The sequence below is a fragment of the Alligator mississippiensis genome, chromosome 2, assembly GCF_030867095.1.
Source record: "Alligator mississippiensis isolate rAllMis1 chromosome 2, rAllMis1, whole genome shotgun sequence".
NCBI classification, from domain to species: Eukaryota; Metazoa; Chordata; order Crocodylia; family Alligatoridae; genus Alligator; species Alligator mississippiensis.
In genome coordinates, this window is record NC_081825.1 from 104,677,590 (window position 1) to 104,700,923 (window position 23,334).

The following is a 23,334-nucleotide window of genomic DNA, read 5'->3' on the forward strand; positions in this document are numbered from 1 at the left end:
AGTACTCTTGCCCAAAACTCACGCACGCAGAGATGCCTGGGTTACAAGAACACTAGTTGTGTTGCCAAGACTCTTCTCATTCAGATAGAGAGACTTACAGAAATACAAGTCAGGGACATGAAACATTTTACTTTAAACTAATCAGGGCCCAAAATACATGCAGCCAAGCAATGTACTGGAAAATTCTCAGAACTGGGAATATCAGCATTTGGTATCAATAACTACTATTTCAGTAATAATCTTAATTTATGTAGAACTATTCAAGTGTCCTCATCTTCCCCCCCCCCCTTGGAATATATAGTAGATATAGTGGTGAACTGTTTTAGTATGTTTTAAAGATGCCAAAATAAACCAAGAAAGACCAATCAAAAGCTTTTATTTAGTGTAAAGTCAGAAATACAACAGTTTTAAAATGTTCATAAATTAAACAAAGGCCACACAGTGAGATGCAAAATGTTTACAGCTGGTTGAAATGACTACTACTATATACATATGGCTAAAATATCACTATCAGGGTTAACAATACAAAAATGGTTTTGAGATTACTTGATTTTTACTTTTTTTAGGAGAGTAGCTCAAGTCTAACAACGGAATGCCCCATTACCATTTGGCAATGGTGGATATCTTCTACTATGCAAATTGGTAATGTACTGACATGGCTTTTAAGTGAAAGGAGCAAAACTTAATAGCTGTTTTGTTTTTGTTTAAAAAAACAAACAAACCTCAAATGAATATCATGGGTGTTGTTTTATACCCAAACATTGGACAGGTAGGCCATTAGCCAGATTAATCCCTACTTACTACCAGTATTTGGGAGTGTTTGCAAAGTTTTGAATAGGTAAGAAGAGGATAAATTAAATTTATATGATACTTATCTTACAGGTGTATGCGACACAATCCTATAAACAATTGGGCAGGTTAGGTCCTGTCCACTATACATTTATCTGTTTTTTGTAATAGGGTCAGAGTACACTGTTTCTTAATTATGAACAGGACTCAAGAGACAAATGTTTTACTATTGAATAACCTGCTTACTGCAATCTGTGCATCTGAGCTGCAATAAATAAGTAGTGAAGTAATTTTAAATACATTTTTGGGTGGGAAAGGTTAGAGCCTTGTCTCATTAAAAAAAAATCTAGCTCATGAGTAGTTCTATGCCACTACAGTGCTGCTGTTCAAGTCTAGTTTTTAGCTATCAAGGAATCTCAAACTTTTGAGTAGTTTTAATTCTTTACCATTGCATCCACTCACCCAATCAGAATTCCTTTGTTTTTTCTTTCCCCACTTCAATTTACAGAATTTAGTACAGCAGTGATAAAATGTAGCCTTCACAATTAAGCCCTTTTACTGCTTAACAAGAGAAACCTTTAAGACTGTCTAGGTAACATCAATAAAAATACAAGAAATCAACTGGCTTGCTATGCTAGCAGATGAGAATAATGCAGATCGCAACACTGATAATATGTAGTATTACCACTTTTGCAGTTTTGTGTTTTCACTCTTAATACTGAGCTACAGTGGAAATGTTTTTGCCATTAATTCACTGACTTACAGTTCTAAGAACAAAGCATTTAACACAACTGTACATCGAAACCGCTGCTGATATATTTTAACTACTCAGTTCGCTAGAAACGATTTAGTTCTGGCTTCAGTTCAATTTTAGTCCAAACAGGGCTTTAGAAAAGTAATTAGTTTCAAACTGATGACTTAAAAGTTGGATACTTATTAAATTGGGAGGCGAGTCAGAAAGTGTTTTTATAATATAGCTATAGTATTCTTGTCTTCAAAGGGTTTTTACAAATATTAATTGGTATGTAATACCTCTACCTTAAATATGGGAGCTGACTTGGATATTACGTTGCTTGCTCTAGTCAGAGCTAGACTATTTCTGGCTGTAGCCACAGTTGAGAACTTATCTACACAGGACCAATATCCACTATTTTCTACTGCCATAAATGGTCTCCACCATGTGTTACAAATGCCAATTTCTACCCCTTCCTAGTAGCATGAAAGTACACCAGGGCAGGAATTGGAAGTTGCCATAGAGACATAGAAGCCAGTGAAAAGAAAGTGATCAGGCACCAGCCAATGCTGGAGACAGTACCACTATCTTCTAGCTCTGGCAGTCTGCCCCAGTGTCGTAACAGAAGTAGCAGCTAGAAGGCAAGAAGTACAGAGAAATCTGGCACTTCAGAGGATGGGTAAAGAGCAGGAGCTGAAGAAAGATTTGATCTTCAGTTCCTCTGTGCAAATTCTTCCAGAAGAGTAAGATGAACTATTGTTCAAAGTGTGAGCAGATTTTTCTACCAAGCTTACTATTCAAAGTATTTTCACGATCCTTTAATACTTAACTCAAATATAAACTTTTTAAAGACCAGACACAGTGGTGCAGTCCTTGACACTTCTTTGGGATACAGAGAACTGGGGAAGAGAAACTGGTTTGAAATGTAGAAACCATATTACACATGGTAAAGAGTTTGTTTTATCACAGTAATGCAGCATTCACAAAACAAACAAAAAATGTTGCATTTTACTAATTGGGCTCAATGTTTTCAGCCTAACAAAAACCTACGTAAACTACCAGAACCACAAACCCTGCAAAGTAAAGGTTGTGTCTTTATTTATTCACAGAGAACTTTATTGTGTTTAAAATAAAAACAAACCAACAAAAAATACACACACCATACTTTTTGTTCTCCCGAAGAGGGATATGGATAGCATCATAAAATGTTCGCTAAAACTTGTTTTTTCTGAGATGAAGTAAAGGTGGTGCAAAGTAGGTTTAAGAATTCGTTTGGAATATGGTTTCAATACCATTTTATACAACAGTGCATTATTTTGCTAGTCAAGAACAGTACCCTAAAACTGTCGAGGCAGCTGACAGACAGGTTTGCTTCACCTGACTAAAACTGGATTCAGTTAACAAGACATGCTCGCTCATTGCTGATTTCTGAAACATAAATATGCAAGTCTAGTTATAAAGTCTCTACACTACATCTGCACATTGTTCAAAGTCTAACACCACACAAACTCATGTCTCCGGTTTATGATAATGTTCTTAATTCTGCCTATCACTGCAGTTAATCTTCATATACCCAAGAAAGCCACACACTAAGGTATTTTAGCTCATGTAGCCTATGCCAATTAAAACAAAAAACAGTCGCAATACAGTGCCACCACTTGGGAACCAACCCCTTACTTCCGTTTGCTTTTTGTGTCAGTTGTCTGAAAAACGCTAGACGCAGACATAAGATTTTCTATATACTGTCCAAGAACTTGATTTTCTGATTTCAGTTTCAAGTTTTCTTCTTTAACAGCATCTACTCGTGCTGATAGGTCTAAAGAAAAACACAAATATTGGTTATTTAAAACAACTGAGCCATTTGATGCATCTAAATCAAATTACTTGAATTTCTACTGTAGGCAAACAGGGCTGTATGACAGCACCGTGTAAAATAGCACTGCCTGAAGAACGTCACCCAACCTTTTTCTAAATGAAGCTGTGTTAACACCCCATCCCCCTTCCAGAAGCCTGTTTCCTGACTTCCCTGCTCTGTACACTTAACTGCATGCAAGTCACCATCCTTCTGCCTGCTGACATGGTTATGTTATTACACTCATTCATTGCACATGAGCCCATTAACCATTCATGTGCTCAGCTACTGCAGAATGCAGCTATGGGAAGCTGCAGAATTTCAAGCACCCACAGGCTCGTGGACAAGTAATCTGGTCTAGCTCTTACTGGCAAGGAAATTAACAAGGCAGCAGGTCCACCTTGAGCATTTTGGGTAAAATTTGGATGCATAGCAAGAAACCAGTAGGCCAGATCCTAATAGCAAGCACAGAAGCATTTTCTCCCAAGCCCTTCAATCATATAGCAGCACAACCTGCTACTTGTTTATGCAGCTCAGACTTCAGCCGGGTAGAGTCTCTACCAGCCGCACTTGGCACTGTGCTCCTGAACAGCAAGGGGAAGGATCCCACAGACCTGGGAGAGGAGCCAGAAGCCACTCACCTTCCAGAGTGTGCTGCAGCTCCAGGACCTGGTTGATAAGCCGGGTTTTCTCTTCCAATTCCACTTGGTTTTCAGCCTCCACAGCTGGAAGAAACCAAAACACACACAGCTAGACAGGCCCCCGGTCCCCCCAAAGCTGTGCGTCCTCCCGGCAGGGCCCACGCACAAGGGGGCAGGGGAAACAAAGCAGCGAAGGCCTCCTTACCGTCCATGTCCGCGTTCATCACGGCGGGCCGGGGGCTGGCGGCTCGGCCGCGCGCGGCTGCGGGCACGGGTGGCTCTGCGGGGACAGCAAAGCAGGTCAGGGCGGGGCGGGGGCCCGCCAGATCCCAACCAGCCAGGGCCGGCCTCACTCCGCCCCTCAGGCCCCGCCCCCCCCGCAGTCCCGGCCCTGCCACTGCCTCCACCGGAGCATCCCAGCATGAGCGGGTGGCTCCCGCGGCCCCGCCGGCTTTACCTGGCGGCGCTGCTCCGCGGGCGGGCTGTAGTTCCCAACGCCCCAGCTGCCACCCCTCGTCGCGATTGCGCCTCCACCCCCCCCCACTGCGCCTGCGCAGCGCGCCTCTGGCCAAGGCCGCGCTTGCCCGGCACAAACAACCGGCAACTTGCGGGGGGGGAACTGAGTGACCGGTCCGTGCGGGGGGGCGGGGCGCTGTGGAGGAACAGCCAATGAACGAAGGGAGTCAACCGCTGGTGCTGACGTACGCTCCGGCTCTTTGCTCGATTGGCCAAGCGGGCTCGCACTGAAGCCTGGAGAGGGGGTGCTGTCTCGCGCGTGGCCCCGCCCCTGCGTACGCGGGCGGTGGCGTGCAGTGGCTGTCACATGTTGTGCTGCGTCACCGAACAGTCAACCGCCGGGCCAACGGCTTTCCAGGGGGGAGGGGGGAGTGTCACGTGTTCAGCCCTCCCTTCCCCCACTCCCGCGCGAGGTAGGTGCAAGCAGGCTCAACCTGGCACAGCTTGGGGGTGCGGTACCGTAATTACGCGCATACACACGTGCCACGAGACCACGCACAGCTTGTTTCTGACAGGCAGAAGGGAGGGAAAAGCTATTTCTTTGCAGTGGGCAGCAGCCAGGGAGCCCGGCCTGCTCTTTGTTCTGCTCCTCCCCAGGATGGCAGCCAGTTCCTGTTGGTTTCAGTGCAAAGTAGCTGCCCCTGGCATCTAAACTCAGGCCCGTTTCCAAGCTGCTGCTTTTGGGGCAAAGGTGTGTGTTTTGAATAGGTAAGAGGAGGATAAGTTAAATTTATATGATACCTATCTTATAGGTGTATGCAACTCAATCCTATAACTGAGCTAAACAATTGGCCAGGTTAGGTCCTATCCACTATACACTTAGGTGTGTGTGTGGGAGGTGAAGAAATACGGTACCTGCTGTCTAAAAGGGGGGAGGGCAACTCATCCAGCCCCACAGACTGCAGTGTGGTAGGCATACCAGGCCCAAGGGTCAGCCCCACGGCTGCTACCGCCACAGGGCTGCATAGTGCAGCACCAGAGCCGCTGCCACTAGGCCGTGTAGCATGGCTGCAGAGCCGCCGCTGCTGCTAGGTTGTATGGCACAGCCCTAGAGCTGCTGCCGCTAGGGACACTAGGGGACCTGCAAGGTGGACCCAGGGAGGTGCACAGATTCAGTTTCCTACTCCACCCGAAGCGTAACACTCAACTGCCGGGCAGCGGCAGCAGCATTTCTCTTCGGGCAGTGCTGTGGCGGTCCATTCGTGGCTCGCTTTAACCTGCCCAAATCCTTCAAAACCGTTCATTCAATGGGTGCTAACGACCTTTGCTCCTTTTTAATGGTCCGCTAATCAAGCTAGCCTTTCTTCCGCCATTCTGCAGTCCGTTAGCTGGTCCTGGTAACATAGCTCTTATTTCACAGCCCTGCAGACTGTTTTTAAACTCATTCTAACATTACCTTTGTTTTTGCATCAATCTAAACAGTCACGTGCCCCTAGCATATTAGGAAGGCTCCTAGTTTCTTTTTACCTGGGGAAAAGTATGTGTTGTGTTATATGTGACGATAAACCTTACCACGTGTGCCCCCTTTTTCAAAATCCTGGATCTGCCCATAGAGGCTTGTGCTGAGACTGCTGGTTAGGTGCCTCATTTTCTGCCTGAATAAAGATCCCTGCAGTCTTGATCACCAATTTCAAACCACTGGAGGTTTTTTGTAACTTCTTAGCCTGTCTGTTGCTTGTTTCTTAGTACATTGTTTCTGCTTGGTTTTGTGTGCTTCCCTTATGCCTGGGAGCATGGGCCATAGTGCTGTACTCAGTACTATATTTACAGTTGCTTTGATGATTGGCACTAGCAAGTATTAAACCTAAAAGTAACAGTTTGCAAAAAGAGCCCTTTTAACCTCTGTTTGAAACTCTTAGGGGAGTGATTTTTCATTCATGTCTGCCTAGGTTGCTTTAGTCTTGGGTAATTTTTGAGATATCCAAATCTTTATTTTTCTAATTAAAAAATTAAAACTGCTGTTGGGTGCTTGCCTCTTGGATAGTGTGCTGCTCTTACCCACAATGTACCTCAGTCTGAATTCTGTCCTAGGGCTGATTTAGTTGGCACCAGAGGAATCCAGCAGTAAATGGCGGAGAGCCACTGTAGGAAGTGACAGCTCTCCCAAGTGATCAACTGCTCCGGCATTATGGCAAGAGGATGGACAGGGATATCCTATGTTCCAGTGATCCTCAGGTAATAGAAAAGGCCTCAAAACTGTTGTCATATAGTATGAATTATGTCAGCCTGCTTGCTGCTCAGATTTATTTGCAACTGACCCAGTCACTGTATCACACCAAAACTGGAGGAGTATAAGTTTGACTTAAAGCCATATTTGCAGTGCTTCCTAAGCAGTGTGATGTGGATCAGGATCTGCAATAAAGGTAGTGTGTTGTTTGACTTGCTAATTGGTAGACTGTGGTGAGGCTTGTGTAAGCTTACTGTTTTTGCAGTGTTTGCACAGTGTTTCAAAGGCTTTATGAAGCCCGCATAACTATTTGGTATGTGACATGGTAATGCTGCATTGTGATGAACTGGTCTCAGTCAGGCTCCTTCCTCAGTTCTGTCAATAAAGTAAGGGTGAAAGAATAAAGGATGGAGCAAGAGTGACCTCTAGTGTCTAGTTAAACTAAGCAGATGCCTTTCCTTTTAAATTCAGGAAAATTCTTTCTATTTGCATTTGGATATGTTCCTCTGGTTAAGCTACAGCCCACACAATTACTTAACTTACTATCCGTTCAGAAATAGAAATGCCACTTAATTGAAGCTAGTAGTTAAGGCCTGACTGCTTGTAATCAGTATCCTCTGTGTATTAAGTAAAATTGAAATGATATTGTAGCTCTAATGGTGCAGGAAAAATATGAGGCAAGGATTTTTGTGGATGACAGCTTTTAGTTGGACCAACTGAATAGTTGAGAGGGATACAGATAAGCTTTGGGGTATGAAGGGAGACCTGAAGAAAAATCCTTGCCTTTTGCGTTCCTTGTAATCAGTGCAACATGCTGTAGTAAAGTAAGTTTTAATTCCAAGTTTACAGTGTTATTACTAGTATGTATCATAGCCACAAAACCAGACAAAGTCAAATATTATATGTTGAAGAGGCCCAAGTTCATTATTATTTCTTTTTGTCCTCTAGACTCCCTACAGATTCCATCTAAGAGCACTGTGTGTGTGTGTGTGTGTGTGTGTGTGTGTGTGTGTGTGCATGTGCACACATGTATTCACTTTTTTGAGAAATGTGCATTTCTATTCTGTTTATGCCTTGGCACACATGTCACTATGCTCTGTTGATCAATGACTTCTCAGTGCTGGGCTATTACCTCCCAAGCAATAGTTCATGTAAGCATGAGCAGGTTACTCAATGCATGAAAGGATTTGTTCCTCCCACCCTCATTGCCCAAATACTGTAATTAGAATTGTTGCAAGCTGTTTCCCTTCAGGAAAAGCCTGTTTTAAACTGTCATTCTCACAAATTCTTGCAAACAGGCTTTTATCTGTCACTTTGGAACTGGTCAGGGTCACCCCTTCATTTGGCTCATTAGTGCTGCCCACAGGAAAACCAGCAGCGTAGCCCCTCTCTCCCATGTTTAATAGAATTCTTCTAGGCTCACAAACATGGACATGTATGTGTACAAATGGAGTTTTCTTACCATGTATATTCTATACAGATTTTGAACTGAGGAGGTGCTCTTCATTACTGTAGTTTCCCTCTCCCATTGTTCACTGTTTTAAGACAGAGAGCTCTGGAGCCTGCCAGGCTAGGGACAGACATTACACACAAACTGGTTTAAGTGATCAGAAACTGGTTGAAACTTGTAACATTCAGTGCATGTAAACCAGTTTCAAAATTGCCAAAACCAGTTTGAGATAAACCTGGTTGAATGTAGCATCGGACTTAACTGATTTGGCTCAAACCAGTTCATGCAATATCTGTTCCAGATCCCTGTGTCCTTCCTTAGTCAGCAGTGATGGTTTGGTTGAATGAAATGAGGTGCTGCCCTGCCTTCCATTCCGGGCCCTTCAGGCGCTGAGCAAAATGTAGAACACCCTCATTTCCCATTTAAATGAATGGGAACTGAAAGCATTCATCTCTTTACAAGCCTCAGAGCTGTGAGGAGCCTGGGGTGAGAATCAAGATTTTACCCAGGCTTCTCTACAAATTATACTGACCTTTGGCACAGTAAAACCATGAGACCTCACAGTTAGTTTCAGAAATAAAGTCTATCTTAACAATAATCATTCCACTTTTATGATTACAAGTATACACATGCAACACAAAGGAGAACAATAGGGAAGACTGCTTAATCTAATTGCTACTCTTATTTTGTAGAAACTTATTGTTGGCTCACAAAATTAGCTGCAGTTGTATAGTTTTGGTTTTATGTTTTGTTTTGTTTTGTTTTCTAAAGATGGAGTGGGTGTCTTGCTTGGTGTAAACTTCTCCTAGGTTTGAATATAATTGATTGTAACAATGTGTGTCCTTAGATTGTAAAGTCTTTTCTTTTCTGGAGCAGTCAGTTGTTGCAATTATGATTTTTTATTTTGGGTAAAGCTGGATTGGACGTTCTGACAGGGTTTTCAGTTGATTGTAAGGGAATGTTTACAGGGGTCTTTTACTTTGCTCAGTTTGGGTGAGGATGTTTTCAAGTGCCTCTTTTTGATACTTACTGCCTTAGCTGTTGGAGAGAAATAAGGTGTTTTATCCTATTGAAGGCTTAAACTTCCCTTCCCTCCTTTCTTTATGCAGTTGCCTAGTTTTGAGGATTCAGCTGTTAGTAACCCAGATGATACAAAAGTCAACTCAATAGTTCTTGATATTGTAAATGCTTAAGGATCCATAGAGAGTTGGATAAATAGTTCCTGGGAAGTGCTACCATAGCATAATCAAGCATATTTGTTTTTGGTACCCTTAATCTTATACTAGCACATCTGTTTATGTAGGTATTTAAATGATTCCTATTGTTACAATAGTATCTCACACCAAGTCAACATAGTAAACTTACCATATTTAGAAATAACAGGCACAAAGACTGCCTCCTAAGAAAAAGCAGTGTAGCTGTATTCGCTCAGTGCTCTTGATGGTCTAGTTAGCACTGTTTAGGGAGAATGAGGTTTAGGGTACCCTCAGCCTGCATGTGGTGTCATGTTTCTGATTTAGGGAGGCAGCCTTCCTGGAACAGTGCAAAACATCTGAGTTCAGCTCGTAGACAGAATAAGTTCATCACACAGGCCAGAGATGGGTGTCTCACAATCTTTAGTGTACTTGTCCTTATACCACCCTTAGTGCTCTCCTCAAGGTGTGGAAAAACTAATAATTTGCTCAAACTCACTTACACACAGGCTGTTAGCAGCAGACTGAAGAATTGAACTCTGCTGGTCCAAGCACCTTGATTATTGAATGATTCTCTAACCTTCTCCCACATCAGAATCTAACAGATTCTGAGACTCAGTGTTTTTGAAGCTTGGGCAAGTGATTGGGGGATGCTCAGATTGGGGGTGCTTTCAGCAGAACAAGGGCTGAGGTAAGTATGTTATTTGTTTGCTTTTTAAATTATCAGTATACATTCTGGGAAATGTATATAATCCTAAAAGTGATTCTGAATATCTTAAGAGTATATAGTCTACTTGTACACATGTCTACAAATCCAAGTTCTCTCATCAGAGTGTTCAAATAAATGGGTGATAAATTGGAAAATAACATTTTTTTGAAAAGTTGTGAAATCAACACATCATCTGCTAAACCTAGTTCCTTTGTCACTGGCCTTATTTATCTTCATTCTTCACTAATTCATGTATCGGTTGTCCACATAGAACCTAATCTTGCTCTGTGAACTGCACACTTTATAACCTCAGTGAACCTCAATGAACATAATCCCTGTCCTCATCTGAAGAATAACCACCTTGCATTCACAGCAATATTGCAAATAACAGTAATGCAAACATAATCCCAAGTGAGGTCATGCCTTACAGGTTACTTTGAAAGAGAACGTTTTGGAATCCAAACAGGTTGGCTAAAACAGGCTAAATAAATTCCGTGTGTAGCTCATCAGACTTCCTTGGTCCACAGTGTTTTACTAACCCCTTTATACAAAATATACTTCTTACTTTTCAGAATTATTAGCATAGACCAGGGATGTCAAATTCATCCAGCCCCATGGGCTAGATAAATGGCATGGGGCTGGTCCACAGGCCAGATTGACCCATGTGCCAGATCTAGTGCGTGTCCAGGAGTGGCTAGCGTGGATGCCATGTGCAGCACGGTCCTGCTCCACCTGATCTGGAGCCACATTGCCTCTGGGAGGCAATGCCAGATCTGACATAGAACACCTGGAACAGGTGCTGCATGCAGCACTGTCCCAAAGTGGTCATGGCAGGTGCCATGTGTGTCACACAGGGCTATCCATTATGCCCCACATGTTGCCTTTGTGTCGATTCTGAGACCCGCAGACAGCACTAGGGGGCCAGGTGATGGGGTCTTCAGGCTGGATCCAGCCCATCTTTGAAACACCTTTTATAGAGTGTTTCTTGTGTCCAGACATGTATTAAGTGCAGGCAGAAGGGGTTCATTATATTCAGCACCTTCTTCAAAATATTTGATAGAAAAAGCAACAGTGCTAACCCATGCCTTATACCTAAGCTTTTACCAAAAAAATCTATGTTAATCAGTACATAAGGGTTCCCTTTGAGAGATGTTAAACAAAACAAGCCTACTACTGGGTTGTATTCTTTTCTCTTCACTATTAGTTGTACAGATAATGATTTCAATTGGTGTCTGATATCACATGCACATATATGATGTCAAATCCCTCTTCCAGATCCAATCATTTTTGCTTTTCTAAAAATTAACTTTTCCTTGGCAGGGACCTAGAAGCAGCTCTGCTGCCACCTGGTTCCCTTCTTACTGAAAAGAACAAATGTAAAAGGCCAGATACTAATTTACATATGAGTACATGCAAATTAGTCATCCTTGATTTCAGTTGTTTATTTTGAGTTGTAGAGACAGGGTCTGAAATATTCACCAGAAGGTTGAGAGATTTGGCATAAAATGCATTCATAGATCTTTGTTGGCGATTTTTTTTCTAATTTTTGTTTTTTATGAACTCTATCCTCTCTCTTGAAAAAAAAATATGCCATTAATGCAAATAATTTATTAATTACTGCAGACACTGCAAATAGATTGTTAAGCAGCACTCCAAGATACTAATACCCACTCATTGCTCTTTTAAAAAAAAAAAAAAAAAAAGGAGGATTCTTTTTATTACTGCCCTAAGTAATGTTCCACTGTTCAGCCTCTGTTTATTAAACTGTTTTTACATTACATACTAGATCATTTACTTGAGCTAAGTGGATTTTCTGACTGAAGATTTATACGCACCGAGAGCTTATACGTTTTAGCAAGACATCAGTGACCCTCAAGTCACAACTGACTGAGATGTAACTAAGAACCGGTGCTAATCCATTTTTTTCTTATTAATTCTCTTTATAATATGCTCTAAGGCATTTTCCCAGACTGGGAGAGGTAGTCATGATACTGTGCCCCATATTATCTGCAACTTACAGGAACATCAAGCTTTACTATATAAATGTAATTATCTATACTTACATGTATCCCAAGTTCCAATTAAGATTTCCTAAAACTAACTGACATTTCTGGCAAAAAGAATTAATTTATGCAGTTTCACTGAAAAGACTATTTTCCATATAATAATAATGGCTTTCTAGCATGTAAAACATCATTAAGAGTCAAAATTATTTGAGTGGATGAATGTGTACAATTATGACTGTGATACAGTGTGAGAGAATCTCATTGTAGTTGTAGTGACAAAAGACTGTAAAAGCCTGTCATCTCTGTGCTGGTGAACATTCTCAGATGTTTTATTTCTCAAACCCTTGTGTGCATCATGTTTTTTCCATGATGCGCAGTATAAACTCGTAAACCATTCACTTCCTTTTTGGCAGTGTTACAGGGACAGGAGGTGTCTGCTGATATTGAGTGATAACAGAGGCTTCACTGTTCACCATTAGAATAGAAATACATGCTCCCCTTTCCTTAACGGCAGGATGTATTTTGTGTTTTGATGAGATGAATATGATACGTCGCTATTTAGACCGCAGCATTTTTTTTTTTTAAACTAATATTATGATGGGAAACAAAAAGATTAAAAGGAGTATAAACAGCTTGATACTTTCTACTTGCAATGCTAACTAGTATAGGCCCTTAATGGCAGATTTACTCGTTATTATCTGTAGCGGTGACAGATGGCCTTTAAGATTTTCAAGTATTACTGTTTTTGCTAGAAACCTGTACAATTATTTTTACACTTTGCCTATAACTATAAGAAGCATGTAACATGTGGCACCTTTGTGCAATTTTAGCCGCAGCTAAAATTGTTTAGATACATCAAGAATAGAACAAGTGTAGATGCACATGATTAATGTTATTCAATAACAATTTTAAAATAGCAGTTTTGTGTGTCAAATAAAATCAAGCTGTTGCCTGCATGAATGAGTTCAGCAACTCATTAATGTAACTGATCTCCCTCTTATTATTTATCATTTGTATTTCAGTACTGCCTATAGGCCCCAGCTGAGAAGGGATCCCATTCTGTTATGCAGTTTACACACAAAATATGGAAGACAATTCCCACCTCAAAGAGACTGCCAGCGATTGTTCATTCTTTCTTTAATTACAAGGAGATTATTTCAATAAGAAGTTTTCAAGGAATTAACTTTCACCTGCCTGTGCAAGTATATCTGCATGCATGCACCCTCATTTGTACATATGCATGGTCATTCTGGTTGCTTAGAAATACATTTGTATGAAGAATAACCCATTTTGTTCCCAAAGAAAAGTTGAACATATTTTTTACTGCCATGCACAAATTGCCTTCTGTTTAATCCTATACAGGCAACCCCTGCTTAACACGGTTTCACTTAGCACTATTTTGCTATAGCACTCATTTAAAATTAATACCTGATTTCACTTAGCGCTGAGCCAGTTTCGTTATAGCACTCAGCAGAGCAGCAGTGGCTGTGAGAAGTGTTGAGTGGCAGCAAGTGGGTGGGTGGGAATGAGCATGGAGCCTGTACTGGTGCCGCAGGGCCAGGGCCAGCAGGGGCCCAGGGCAGGGCAGTAGGAGCAAGGGTCCAGGTTAGCGCACAGTGCCAGAGTGGCTGGTGGACAGAGGTGGTGGGGAGAAGCGGCGGCAGTGAGAAGCACCAACTGGGGGGGAATGGGGGCAGGAGGAGGACACGACAGGCGTGAGTGCGGGGCCTCCGCCAGTGCCCAGGGCCAGGACTGGCAGGGACTCGGGGTGAAGCAGCAGAAGTGCATAGCTGGCACGTGTGGGCTGGCACATGGGGCCAGAGAGACCGGTAGGCAGGCAGAAGGGTGGGAAGAGGTGGTGGTGGTGCTGAGAAGCTGCAGTAAGAAGTGGCAGTAATGAATTATCTCTATTTACATTAATTCCTGTGGGGAAATGGGTTTCACTTAGCGCTGTTCTGCTTAATGCTCGTTTTTTCCAGAACCAATTAAGAGCGTTAAGTGGGGGTTGCCTGTACATTCTGATTATGTCTTCAACCTAGATCAGCTAGGCACAGACCAGACACATACACAGGTCGAGAAAGACAGCTCCTGGACTGTACCTGAAGGCTACAGCCCTACTCTGGACCTGTATATAAACTGTTTCTGCCTCCATGACTACTTTGAGATTGCAGAGAAGCAACATTTATGTTACAATCTCAGTTTGCTCAAATGGAGAGCTGTAATCAGCCTTGAAAACAACTTGGATATTACAGGCTTAACAGGCTGATAAGGCGGGTTACCACTATTTTCATGGACAAAACAGGGAGCCAAGAGACAACTTTCCAACATGGAGTTTTACAGACCCTTGAGAGGACCCCACAGCACAATGCCAGAAGGAACTGAATACACTTGTATAGGATCTACCTTGGGAAACGCAGAAGAAGATTACTGTTTCCAACTCCTGGGAGCTCAGGCCAGGCAACTTTTTACTTATTAACCAAGATCCACAAACCAATGATGCCCCTTGTCTCTGGCATTGGCACCATCACAGACGGAGTTTCTGACTATGTGGGCTCTTCCCTATTTCCATGTGACACTGGATCTGCAAGCTGCTTGAAAGACACCAGAGATTTTTTTTAAGAAACTTGTTTCCATTGACAAGCTTCCACCTAACACAGTATTGGATACCATGGATGTCATGTCTCTTTACACTAACGTCCTCCATGAAGACAGATTACAAGCTATAAAGAACATTACAGGAAACTCTCGCCATTTGCGATGTGCAGTTTTGAATATTCGCAGTGTGAATATTTAAACCCATGCTCTCTCCCTGCTCACGCTCTCTCCCCACGCATGCTCTCGCCATGCTCCCACCCCCTGCCACTGAGCATCTGTGGGAGCTCCGTGCTTGCCACCGCTGCGCTCCCGCTGCCATTCATGAACGTATTTGTGGATTTCCCCATTCATGGGGATCCCTAGAACGTATCCCCTGTGAATGGTGAGGGTTTCCTGTATTCTCAGTGAAAAAATTGCTTCTGTTTTTATTACTCTCTTTCCCCTGTCCTTATACACAACTATTTCAGATTTGCAGATTCCCTGTATTTATAAATGAATGGCACTGCTGTGGGCACATACAAGGATGGATCCAGGTGGGGTGCAGTAGTGCAGTTGCACCCTGCTTTGATTCATGGTCCATCCAAGCTTTAAAACCATCTGTCTGGCTGGCAGTGGCAGCAGCACTTCTATTCTGGTAGCAGTGAGAGAGTCGGTTGACTTTAATGGCTCATTATAATCTACTTGATTCTTTTTAAACTCATCATAGGTTCCCTCTTTCCTTTTTCATAGTCTTTAATAGTTCCTCTCTGCAAAATATCCTTACTTCTGTAATTCTGCTGTCTGTTAACTGTTCTGAGTAATGTATCTCCCATTTCACAGGCCTGCAGGCTGTCCTTAACTCTAGCGAGAAACATTAACTCAGGTGTGGAAACGTTAACTCAGGTAAACAATAGATCAGGTGTGGAAATAATATTCAATGAAGCATTGGATGCACTGTCAAGATACTCAAGAAGGATAGATTTTGTTTTATGAAACTGAAAGAGACATGCATTTAATTATAATGACTACAGGACTAATGAAACAACACCTTTTGATTCTTTTTGCCATGTTTGTTGTGTTTTTATTATAGCAAATAAATGCACATTCCAATAAAGTTGGGCGGTGGGGTTTGTTTCAATCTTAAATTGAGTACTATAGTTGTAGGCTCCCGGCTTTCTAGTGAAGCTAAATGCGTCAAAGTTGTCATGGGGGACAAATCTGCCCTGGCTTACAAGCAGCGCCCCAGCCTCAAATGGCATCTCTCAAGCACCAGGCTACCTAACTTCCCAACTTATCAAGGCATCGGGCTTTGCTATGGACCCAGATGCCTTCTGTGCCCTAACATCAATACAGACCACATCATCACCAGACCAAATAACACAGATTTTAACATCCAAGGTTCATTCACTTGCAACTCCACCAGTATCATATAGGCAATCACCTGTCACCTGTTTACAGTGTCCCTCTGCTATCTGCATCACACGGATGTGACAGGATCCCTACATGATGGAATTAATGATCGCTGCTCTGACATTAGCTTCAGAAAGACATGCGGGCTTTTGGCAGAACGCTTTAACCTCCCTGGACAGTTGACCACTGACTTGAGGGTGGCTGTTCTTAGAAACCAGCCTGTTAAAAACCAACTTGAACAGGAAATGTGGAACAAGAAATCATTCGCAGACTAGGTTGTATTAAGTATGGTTTAAAACAGGGACTATAGACCCTTATCCCATTACCTAGGTAAGCTTTGATGTCTCCTTTCTTCCTACTAGTTTACTGCTTGTTTATTTGCCTCTCCCAGCGCTGCCTGCCTCTCCCCTTCTCCTCCCTCTTCCATATCTTTTATATTCTAATTTCTCCCTTCTGCTTATCTGCTGCTTTGTGCATGCCCTTTCACAGAATCCAATGAAGTGAGCTTCAGCTCGTGAAAGCCTGTGCTATATATATCTCCATTGGTTAGATATATAAGGTGCATTGGCTAGTCTATAAGGTGCAAATGTACCCTGGCTTCATCAAGAGATGAGAGCCACAAATTATATGCAAGTCTCTAAATGTTGCTAATGTTGGCCCTGTCACAAATGTTGATAGATTTTTTTTGCTGCTTTATGACAGCATAAAGCCTGAAGGAAAGTGTGAACTACAGAGAATGGTGATGGATTTGTCTTTAAGTTTTCCTTCACTAGAAATTCATGTCTTGTACCCTACCCTTCCTGGATGGTGTGTGAGTGTGTATGCATGTATGTCACAAAAAAGCACAAACCTGCGCTGTTTACTTTTGATGTTCTGCACAGAATGATAATACATTAGCTTCTACAATTAACACTATAGGGCATCTATACTTGTGCTCCTGGGTGGGGGGAAGAGGCATTTTAATTAGGGTGGCTCTCAGGTGCTGCTCTAATTAAAACGCCTATAGCGTCTCATGTATTCAGTGTCCCGTGCTTCAAAATAGTGGTGGGGGCACTTTAAATAAAGCTTATTCAATGAACCTTGTTAAAGTGCCCCGACACCATTTTGAAATGTGGGAATGCTAATTAGAACACATCAGAGCAGGCGTCCTGCATGTGTACAAGCACCCATAGCGCTCAAGCTACCATGTCATTTAAATGGTTGTATAAAGGGAAATGTAGACTATATTTGGGTCTGTACATTTCTTTATGTTTGTATAGTGATACAGTGAAAGAAAGGGTCTACCTTTTTTCTTAACAACTCATGCAAATATTTCACAAATATTTTAAATGACTACTTTCCTATAGCTTCTATATGCACCTAGAAGTCAGTGCTAATATAGTGATAGAGGAGCTTATCTCTTTCTACTGTTTTGTATTCATTGTCTGATTTCCATTAAAAGGAGAGAGATTTTTTTTTTTTCCCCCCTAACCTGGGTATTTAACAACAAAGTGGAGAAATGCTGCTGTTATGAAAGAGCAATAGATATTAAATATTCATAGCTTGCACTCAACTAATCAGAATCAGTAACCCCTGTTGCTTAGCCACAGTTCTGCTGGGTTTTTGTTGTGCTGATAGTAAAGAACATTGACATGGAAACTTGAAGTTCACGTCTGTTTTTCTAATATGTTATCAGCACAAATTTAGCATATTCTTTTTCTTTTAGGCTACACATTACTTTCATCAGTATTTCTTAAGTTTGTTTTTTTTTTTTTTAAATGCCTAATAGGGGTAGAAAAAAATTTACAACAATTTGTTGAGACTAGTACCACTTTGTGATCTTTCTTAAATTTTAATTACTGGAACATTTGCTTCTGCCATCACATCAACTTGTCCTCAAGCAAAAATCCACTTCCTTATAATTTATTCAATGTCCAGATACAATTTTGATTCCCTCCCTGGGCTTGCTGTAGTCTGTTTCAGGGATTTTTTTTCTCCCTTACTCTCTTATACTCTTCCTTCTCTCGTCCTGGCGAGAGAGAACATCTAAAACCTTATGTTTCAGTGGTTAAGCCAGTCACTACTGAGAGCAGGATATTTCTTTAACCTCCCTCTGAAGCATCTGTTGTTGGCCACTGTCAGAGATGGGACCTGAGATGAGATGGACAGAGGGTTGGATTCGCTCAAGGTGTTCCTATGGTTCTAGCTAAGTATTCCCATGTGTGCCTGCTTCCCTTATTCCTCTGATTTTAAAACTGCATCTGAATGTACTTTCTTTTCTGTGCAGTAAGTCTTAATTTCTCTTCCCTCTGCTTTTATTAATTGTTGTTTCTGCGATAATTAATTAATACCCCTGGTACAAAAATCTAGGTCAGTAGTAGACCTGTCCTTCATCTCTGGATTTACTGGTGCCATGGAAGCCCAAATGTGGTACATTTCAATGCAAAACATATTTATTTGGGTTAGCACCTGCTTATTTCCAGGTTTGGGGTTTTCTATTTGAGCTTGAGGGTTTTTTTGTTGTTGTTGGTTTGGTTTTTTTGTTTTCATTTTTGTTTTTTTTACTACTAACAGGGTGCATCTACATGAGATGGTTACTGCAAAGTTGCATAATTAGCTCCACAGTAACGTCTTAGCATCTACACTAGTAGGATAGTACTTGTAAACACAAGTACTATCCTACAATGGCATTATTTAGTGCACCACAATGTGTGCATGCAGATGTTGATGGGGCTGGTTGGGGCATGAGGGTGCTGGCTAGCCCTGCGCTGGAGCACCCTCATGCCCCAGCCAGACCCTCTGCAGCACATTGAGCCAGGTTGGAGCAGCCCCTGGCTGGCAGCTGGGACTGCTCTGATCTGACTCAATATGCTGCAGTCCCAGGCATATGCATAAACACAAACTCTGCCAGAGTTTATTGAATCGCACTAATATCATGTGTAGATGTGCCCACAAAATACCACGTTTTAGCTGTACTTAAATGGCATCATCAACAGCAGTATTTGTGACGCCATTAGGGGCCTTACAGGATTGGGGCTGGAGAAATGGGCTATGAAGAAAGTTAGGTTCTGTTCCTATCTGACACTGGTCAGGTCACTTAGGACAAGTGTCTAAGCTGAGGTGCTTATTTGTACAACTTATCAGCAACTACACTGTTAAAATCAACAAGAGCTGGCAGTCTTTAGCCACTGTGAAATCAAAACTGGATTGCCTGGAGCTCTCATTGACTTCACCTGAGTGTTTTTCACCCAGTTCATATGAAACCCAGGCCATAAGTTGGGTACCTGAAAACTGAGATGTCTATTATCAGTGGACACTTTAATAATGTATGATCTAACTTCCTTGTGCTTCTGTCTTCTTATCTGAAGGATGGTGATCAAAACATTCTCCTACCTGACAAGTGTGCAGTGAGAGTTAATTCATTAATATTTCTGAAATGTTTTGCAGTACTCCTTTGAAAGGTGCTAAGACCAACCCTTCATATCCAGCCTGAAGAGCTGTGTGTTGCATGTCCTCTATATACCAAACCACCCCTTAGAAGCTACTTTGTGTCCCTGCTTACCCCACCAAAAGACAGAAGACTAGAAATGGGCACTATAGTACATTTTCTGATGTCATACCTGGTCAAGCCTTGACATGCTACCACCTATATGTCACCCCTCGAAAAAGTCTTTATAAAATTATGTTTTCTTATGTCCTTTCCATTTGAAGTTCAGCACCCATTGCATGGTAGAACAGCATTAGTTCCACTATGAGGGAGGCCCTACATGACTGTGGGATTTTCCCCCATCATTATAACATCTCACTTGTGGGCAGCTTATGCAAATGGTATTTTTAATTGGTTTTATAAGCTCTTACCCATTATGGTTATATATGCTTTATAAAGCAATAAACAAGTTACTTTTAGCTTCTCAGGAGAATCTAAAAGTATGAGTTATGTTATCTCTACATGGTAGTGTTACAGTGATATAGCCATGATGGTCCAGGAATCATGTAAAAGGTAAGGAATCTTTTGGGTGATATCTTCTTATTGAATCACCTGCAATTGTTGTCTGTATATAGCATTTTGGGATATTGTATACAACAAAAATGCTAGCTTCTATAAGCAGGTTGCATAACCTGGGGGTTTCCACAGGCAGAGTTTGTATTCCAAGGAGCTCCTCAGTTAGTCCTCCCAAACAAAGCTCAGTCTCTGTGCAGTGAACAAATGAACACTTCAACAAACAAAACCAAACTCTTCTGCCCCATCCCCGGTACTATGAGAGGAGCATTTTGGCTCTGGCTCCTTCTGGATAGCAAGCTTGTTCTGTTCACAGCTTGTTTCCTGCTTACAAAACTCTTCCTTCACAGTTTGCAGCCTTCCTGCTCTTTCTCTACTGGGGTTCTAAGCAGGGCCAGATTAACGCATAGGCAAACTAGGCACATGCCTAGGGCCCTGAGCTGTTGGGGGGGCCCTGGTCCTTCCCTCCGTGGTGGCAGTGCGAATGGCCCCATCCACCTCTCTTCCCTTCCCTTCCCCTCCGTCGGCCTCACTACTGCTTCTTAGCGGCAGCTCCAAGCCCTGCTCCCTGGGGGCAGCCGCACCAGGGTGGGGAGGAGGGGTCTCAACCACCTGGGGCCCATAAATTTGTTTGCCTATGGCCCACTAAAGACTTAATTCAGTCCTGGTTCTAAGATCCCAGTGGGACACTCCATCCTTTTCCAAATACTGTTTAGCTGTGCTCCTTCAACAGGGCAGACCCCTCTGTTACAGTTCTGCTATCAAAAGGAGGAGGGATATGAACTACGGTATATACCAGGGGTGTCCAACCTTTTTTGAATGTGGGGCCGGATCACAAACTTTTTATCACCCAGTGGGCCGGCGAGCCATAGTCAAAGATCTCACAGGAAGTGGTATCACATCAGGAAGTGATGTCGCGTGACCTTTGACACCAATGAAGTTGCAGGAAGTGACAATGAAATGGGTCTGGAAATGTGGTTTAAAATCCAAAATAAAAACAATATAAAAGCAACAATGAAATAATACCAAACACTTGACTAAAATAAACACTTTCGCTTCTACTCACTTCTCAATGAATGAAAGAAGCATAATGCAAGTTGACAGATCAAATGTGGAAAAGATATCAGCCAGAGTGGAAACTAATCAAAGCAACAAAATATTGGCATTTTTGAGAATAATCTAGACTATTTATACGTAGGGTGACCATATAGCCTGGATTGGCTGAGATAGTCCTAGATTTTATAGGCTGTCTCAGTGTCCCAGCCACTGGAGAAAATTTAAGCATAAGTACCAGACTGGTGGGAAGCTGGGGGGTTGTGTGTGTGTGTGTGTGTGTGTGTGTACTTCCAAGCACATGTGTGTTGCAGCAGACAGAGCCAAAGCAGCTATTGCGATGTGCTGGGAAGCATGGTACTTTTGTCACTGGAGCAAGGGCTGTGGGCTGGGGTGGGGACTAGGGTGCTGGCCAGGCTGGGGATGCTGCATGTGTTCTGTCTACCCTGCTCTGACTCATAGTTCTGGCCCCATTCTGGCAGCTGCTGCTGCATCCTGGCTGTGTGCTGCTGGGCTAAGTCAAAGTCAGCCACATTGCAGCCCCATGTGGAGAGCCCATTCTGGCCTGGCTACATCCTGCCCTAAGCAGAGAGGGGAGTGTGAGGCTGGGGCTGGCTGCCCCTGACCAGCCAGGGACTCATTGCCAGGATGCAGCTGCAGGTGTCAGCATGGGGACAGGGACAGGGCCAGAGGTGCAAGTCAGAACCCATGCAGAGCCCCCAGTCTGGCCAGCGCCCCAGTCTGCAGCCCTGGCTGTGGTGAGAAAGGCACTGTGCTCCTGACAGCTGTTTTGGCTCTTGCTCACTGCCACACACTTCAGCGTGCATGCGTGTGTGTATGTGCATGTGTGTGTGCGTATGTGCTCTCCCTTTTATCTCTCCATCCTGGATGGAGGGACAAATGCAGACTCTGGGCCGGGCTCCTCCTGCCTCCTGCCCAGCCCAGCTCCGGCAACTGTGCGCCCTGCAGCCCCGTCCTGTCCCATCCTGTCCCGTCCCTGAGGAGCCCCCAGCTCCGTGTGGGAACTTACCTCGTGCTTCCATCCACCATGTATGTGGGCAGGGCACGGGCCACGCTGCAGCTCCCTCAGCCACATGCTGGGGGCAAGGGGTGGAGCCAGAGAAGAAGTTGCACCTGCTGTCCCCAGCTCGTCCAATCAGGCGGGGCTGGGGCAGCCCCGCGTCGCGCAGACCTCGGGGCAGCGGCGGCAGGACCCGGCTCACTGATGAGGCCGGCCCCGCGGGGGTAAGAAGCTCTCCTCCCCTTGCTGCCGGCTGGGGCCCGTGGGCTGGCCCTGCCCACCTTGCCTCGCCGCTGCCCCGCCACTGCTGCCGTGGAGCATGGAGCAGGTGCCTCGGGCCAGATAAAATGGCTTGGCGGGCCGCATGGCGGCCTGTGGGCCATATGTTGGACAAGCCTGGTTTATACAGTAATCAATGAGCCAGAATCTTAGCTTGTATAAATCCCCTTTGTATACAGCAGTAAGGCCAAATAATCTGTCCTTACTTTTTACATGTTTTTTAAATTATGCATATTAATAATTCCATTTTTCCACTAAAAAGAAATATCCTATTTCTCATTCCCAATCATTTTTGGTGTATAAGGAAGAAAAGAACAAAGTTGCCCTTGCAATTCTCTTAAAGCATTTAGTTGTTTTTACAATTGAGATTTAAATGGATTGATTTTTTTTTTCCTGCTGCTAATTAATTTGTAATACTTCTGCTATATGTCAAGCACAGCTCTATTCTGTATTATTAAGATAGGGATGAGACACTTTTGTTTTGTTTTCTGTAACAGTAGTACAGCTGCCGAGTTAACATGCCATGCTTTTTCCTACGAAGATAGCAACAGATAATGCACTTTCAAAGTGAGACTACATGTTACCATATCCTTTTCAGACAACTACCTCGACTGCACCCGTCTTCCCCAAAACCTTAATTTTCAATTACAGCCACTTGGTTTACTTATAACTGGAAAAGTTCATCTGAAGGTATTTTGTAAAAACTCTCCTCTAGTTGATAAGAAAGAATGAGAGAGAAATGTGTTCATAAGCATACAGACTTCCTGCATAAACTAATAGTACTATTCAGTTAATGAAATTTATATTGCTGTATAATCGGATAACCATAGCTTCTTACCTGAATCATCAGACAAGGAGATGTTGGTAAAAGTGCTATCCTCCTCTTCCAGAGGTAACTCCATTTTGTTTCAGTTTTCCAAACAAATTCATTTCACTCGGGTATTAAGCAGAGGCAGTTGTTC

The 23,334-nt window shown here is 43.0% G+C and overlaps 1 protein-coding gene and 1 long non-coding RNA gene across 4 annotated transcripts in view; one reads left to right on the forward strand and one right to left on the reverse strand.

The window, feature by feature from the left end:
- Positions 1-359: 359 nt before the first annotated feature.
- SCOC (short coiled-coil protein) lies at positions 360-23,289 on the reverse strand. Of its 2 annotated transcripts, none has more exons than XM_019489770.1 (4): positions 23,211-23,289; positions 4,221-4,295; positions 4,016-4,099; positions 360-3,338 (listed from the first exon to the last, which is right to left on the reverse strand). In XM_019489770.1, the coding sequence occupies exons 1-4, from the start codon at positions 23,272-23,274 to the stop codon at positions 3,196-3,198; spliced, it is 366 nt and encodes a 121-aa protein (XP_019345315.1). In that variant the 5' UTR covers positions 23,275-23,289; the 3' UTR covers positions 360-3,195. The 2 variants fall into 2 exon arrangements, with proteins under 2 accessions (XP_019345315.1, XP_006261783.2); XM_006261721.4 differs by lacking the exon at positions 23,211-23,289 and adding an exon at positions 4,473-4,647.
- The window catches only part of LOC109283675 (uncharacterized), a 32,301-nt gene continuing 13,918 nt past the window's right edge, over positions 4,952-23,334 (forward strand). The window contains exons 1-3 of one of the 2 annotated variants that reach the window (XR_002090942.2): positions 4,952-5,239; positions 6,563-6,706; positions 13,079-16,767. This is a non-coding gene — a long non-coding RNA (uncharacterized LOC109283675). Of the gene's footprint in view, positions 5,240-6,562; positions 6,707-13,078; positions 16,768-23,334 lie in introns of those variants that run through there. The other variant, XR_002090943.2, reaches the window with a different exon arrangement.

What these genes read in the sequence shown, in the direction of transcription:
- SCOC (XM_019489770.1), bottom strand. Translation starts at nt 23,274, where the DNA reads ATGGAGTTACCTCTGGAAGAGGAGGATAGCACTTTTACCAACATCTCC. An exon ending in CTCCTTGTCTGATGATTCAG is followed by an intron (nt 4,296 to 23,210) that starts GTAAGAAGCTAT and finishes CTGTCCCCGCAG; the next exon opens with AGCCACCCGTGCCCGCAGCC. An exon ending in GCTGCAGCACACTCTGGAAG is followed by an intron (nt 3,339 to 4,015) that starts GTGAGTGGCTTC and finishes GTTTTTCTTTAG; the next exon opens with ACCTATCAGCACGAGTAGAT.